Genomic DNA, 3,842 nt, shown 5'->3' with positions numbered 1-3,842 from the left:
CCCGTGGGCTCCCCTCATGCCGCGGTCTCTGGGGCCTCTCTCCGCAGTGGAGGACTTGGAGAGGAATGATGGCTCAGCCGAGAGGCCTTACTTCATGTCTCCCACCCTCAAGAGGCTCTTGAACAAGACCAACAAGAAGCTGGCGGAACCCTAAAGGCCCCGCTCCCCCACCACCCCCGGCTCTCCAGAAATCTCCNTAGCACTGGATTCTAGGGACCCAGAGGATTTGGATTCGGGGCGCCTCCTCCCTGTGCCGAGGGCCCTTTGGAGGTTTCCTGGCGGCGCCCCAAGCTCGCACCAGTCGCTGCTGCTCTCGCTGGCCCGGATGGGATGGGGAGACGTCCGCGGAGGCCTCCTGATGTCTGACACGCAGCGGGCCCCACCTCTGCGGCCTGCCACACGCTTCCTGTCCCTCTCTTCCAACGGGGCAGCATCTGTGTCTGCGGGGGTGGTGGCCGACGTGAGCCCCCCGTTCTCTCACGTCTGCTCCGGCCAGGACCAAGCCCCTTCTCATGGCCGAATGGCCGACTCACAGGCTGCCCACATGCATTTCTTTATTATTATTTTTTTTAACCTGGACATGCATTAAAGGGTCTGTTAGCTTTTTCCTGTCTGTCTCAACGGCGGAGCTGGGGCCAGCTGAGGAGTGCCTTCTGTTGTCCCCTCCCCGCCGAACGTGGCCGGGGTGGGAGTAGGGTGGCGGGGGGGGGGGTCTCCTGGGAGAGGGGGCCCACAGCAGGGGTGTTACGGAAGGAGAGGGAGCGGGAGGGAGAAGGCCGCTAATGGCTGTTTAATGGGAACTTGCTGGCCCGGCTGGAGGAGTTGGGCCCCATTTCCCCCCTTCTCCTGCCAGTTACGGACACAGCTCTCTTTGTAAGAGAGAAAGAAGCGGAATCTACCCAAGGGGCGATTTCAGGGGAAGGGGTGGGTGGGGCCAGATGCTGTGAGCAAACCGGGCCTCCTCTGCCCAGTCACCTCGCCTCTGAGGATCCTTTTGCCAAATCTGTTGAACTCGGGGGACCTGGTCTCCCGGTTCCCCCTTTGCCATGTCCCCAGGCCCCTGACTTCATCAGCGCTGTCCCGGGGTCCGGAAGAGGGAGCGATCCCGGCCTGGGGTCCCAGTCTCCTGTGTCTGCCCGCCATCCCTCAGGCCCCCTCGTTCTGTCTGCACACCCTTGCGTGTTAATTGCATTCCAACCACTAATAAAGTGCCTATTGTACAGAGCCCGGGCCTGGAGTGTTTGTGGAGTGAGTAGAAGGCTGGTAGGGGGAACCCCAGCTTTGACCGCCCTGGGATTGATTCTCTGAGCTGGGGCGAGCCTCCCAGGGGAAGGAGGGAGGGCAGGAAGCCCTCTGTCTGCGGGCCCCCGAATTCTACCGTGCGGGCAGCTCAGGTTTCTTCTGAACAAATGGCCCTTATTAGGTTCTCATCCTTAGACTCCAGGAGGCAACGATGGCCTGTCCACACCCCCGCCCCCGCCCATGTCCTCAGTCACATGGCCTTTGTCCCCCAGGCCCAGGCCCCTGAGGCACCCACAGTCTAGTCTAGCCTCTTTGGACCCACAGAACTGCAAAGAACGGAGCTGTCCTGCTGCCTAGGGGCTCGCTGCTGCCCCCTGGTGCCAGCTACCTGCCCACCTCTGTCCCATGTTCGCGGCCTTTCTCTTGTAATTTTTTCTTACCATTTTTTGAGTATTTCCTATACCACTTTTTTTTTATGTTTATTTATTTTGAGAGAGCGAGCGTGAGTGGGAGAGGGGCAGAGAGAGAGGGAGAGAAAATTCTAAGCAGGCTCTGTGTCCGCACATAGCCTGAGGAGGGGTTCAAACTCAAAACCCGAACCATGAGATCATGACCTGAGTTGAAATCAAGAGTAGGACATGTCACCAACTGAGCCACCCGGGCGACCCCGTACACCACTTTTATTTCTCTCTTCAATTATCAAGATCTGGAGGACAGGCTGCATTTCTAATGGTTACACGGTGGGAACGTTGCATAGAAGGCAATTCAACCCCGGTCTCCTTGACCCCAGACCTTCCTGCTACCCCATACCGACACTTTCTGGGGTCCCTTGTTCACCTCGATTGTCTGAGTTAATTCTTTTCCCTGTCCCCAGTTCCTCCAAAATATCCCCCTAACCCTGCTCACTTCTCCCCACTATCCTCGGCTCCCAGCCCCCATCATCGCTCACCTGCACCAACGCAGTCCCCTGTCCTGGTCCCTGACTCTTGCCATCATCTCCCCTTCCCCACAGTTCCCCACACTGGTGCAGAGGGGTGCTTGTGAACACCCTAGTGAGTTCACACCCCTTCTTCGCTTAAGAACCCTCCATGGCTTCCACCTTCTTCAAAGTGAAAAGTCAAAGGGGCGCCTGGGTGGCTCAGTCAGTTAAGCATCCGACTTCGGCTCAGGTCATGATCTGGTGGTTCGTGAGTTCAAGCCCCGCATCAGGCACTGCGCTGACAGCTCAGAGCCTGGAGCCGGCTTTGGATTCTATGTCTCCCTCTCTCTCTGCCCCTCCCCTGCTCATGCTCTGTCTCTCAAAAATACATAAATATTCAAAATTAGAAATAAAAGTGAAAGGGGTGCCTCAGGTGGCTCAGTTGGTTAAGCGTCCGACTTCGGCTCAGGTCATGATCTCATAGTTCGTGGATTCGAGCCCTGCGTCGGGCTCTGTGCTGACAGCTCAGCAGCCTGGAGCCTATTTCAGATTCTGTGTCTCCCCCTCTCTCTACCCTCCCCCACTCGTGCTCTGTTTCTGTCTCCAAAATAAATAAACGATATAAAAAGTAAAATTTAAAAAAAGTGAAAAGCCAAAGTCTTCACTACAGTCCACAAGGTGCTATTTTATCTTCCCCATCACCCCGCCTCTCCCCCCCTGCTGACCCTGGCAGCCACCCTGACCCCAGGGCTTGTGCCTGAAATGCTCCCCACTTGGCACTGTGTGTGGCTAGCTCCTCATCCTTTGGCTTTCAGCTCAGGTGTCACTTCCTCCAGGAAGCCTTCTGTGCTTCTCTGAGGTTGGCCCCTCTTGGTGACCACACATCACCCACTTTATCTTTCTTTTTCATGGCATTTGTCACAATCCACAGTGATCTATGTATATTTTCACTTAATAATTTGCTAGGCTTCCCACCCAGAAAGCCAGCTGTAAGGGGATCCGGACCTTGCCTCTTTGTTACCACCTGATCCCAGAGCCGGGGACAGTGTGTGGTATACAGCAGGCACTCAGTATACAGGCACAGAACAGCTGAATGACTGCAAGGGGCTTAGTATAGCGCCTGGCTGGGGGAGGTGCGCAGCGTCAGCCACCGTCATCAGTATGTTAGTATATGCAAGCATGTAAGTTCCCAGTCTTTTACGCATGCTCCAAACTCCCCGGCTGCCGTGTGCAGAGACAGGAAGACCTATGAGGCAACTGACTACAGAGGTGCCTGGCTGGCTCAGCGGGTGGAGCCGGCCCTTCTTGGTCTCAGGGTCATGAGTTTGAGCCCCATGTTGGACGTGAAGCCTACTTATCTATTTTAAAAAAAAACAAAACGATGAAAACTAAGGAGGTTACTGCACTAATCTGGGAGCGTGCTGTTGGTAGACTCGACTCAGGTGGTCACAGGCAAGGTGATGAAAAGCACGCAGATTTTGGCGATAAGCTGAAGATGGATTGCGTGTGCAAGAAAGAGAGGAGTCGGAGAAGCAGAAGGAAGCAGGGCTGAGAGGCAGCAAAGCTGAGTCCAGAGAGGATGTCACGTAGCAGGGCCGCCCTGAACTGGTAGGTCCCTGACTAGAGGTGGCCCCGGGTACAATCCCAGACACTTCGGAGTCTCTTGAGTATGCAGGCAAAG

General features: G+C 55.8%; 1 protein-coding gene across 1 annotated transcript in view; it reads left to right on the top strand.

Moving 5' to 3' along the window:
* The window catches only part of SLC44A2 (solute carrier family 44 member 2 (CTL2 blood group)), a 26,605-nt gene extending 26,413 nt beyond the window's left edge, over positions 1-192 (top strand). The window contains exon 22 of the mRNA XM_077767921.1: positions 48-192. Coding sequence (XP_077624047.1) covers positions 48-154 — 107 coding nt within the window. The 3' untranslated portion in view covers positions 155-192. The remainder of the gene's footprint in view (positions 1-47) is intronic.
* The last annotated feature ends 3,650 nt before the right edge of the window (positions 193-3,842 follow it).

This window comes from Crocuta crocuta, unplaced genomic scaffold, assembly GCF_008692635.1.
Source record: "Crocuta crocuta isolate KB4526 unplaced genomic scaffold, BGI_CrCroc_1.0 scaffold115, whole genome shotgun sequence".
Taxonomy (NCBI): domain Eukaryota; kingdom Metazoa; phylum Chordata; class Mammalia; order Carnivora; family Hyaenidae; genus Crocuta; species Crocuta crocuta.
Note: the sequence above shows the minus strand (reverse complement) of the source record. Positions and strands in the feature narration are given on the sequence as shown.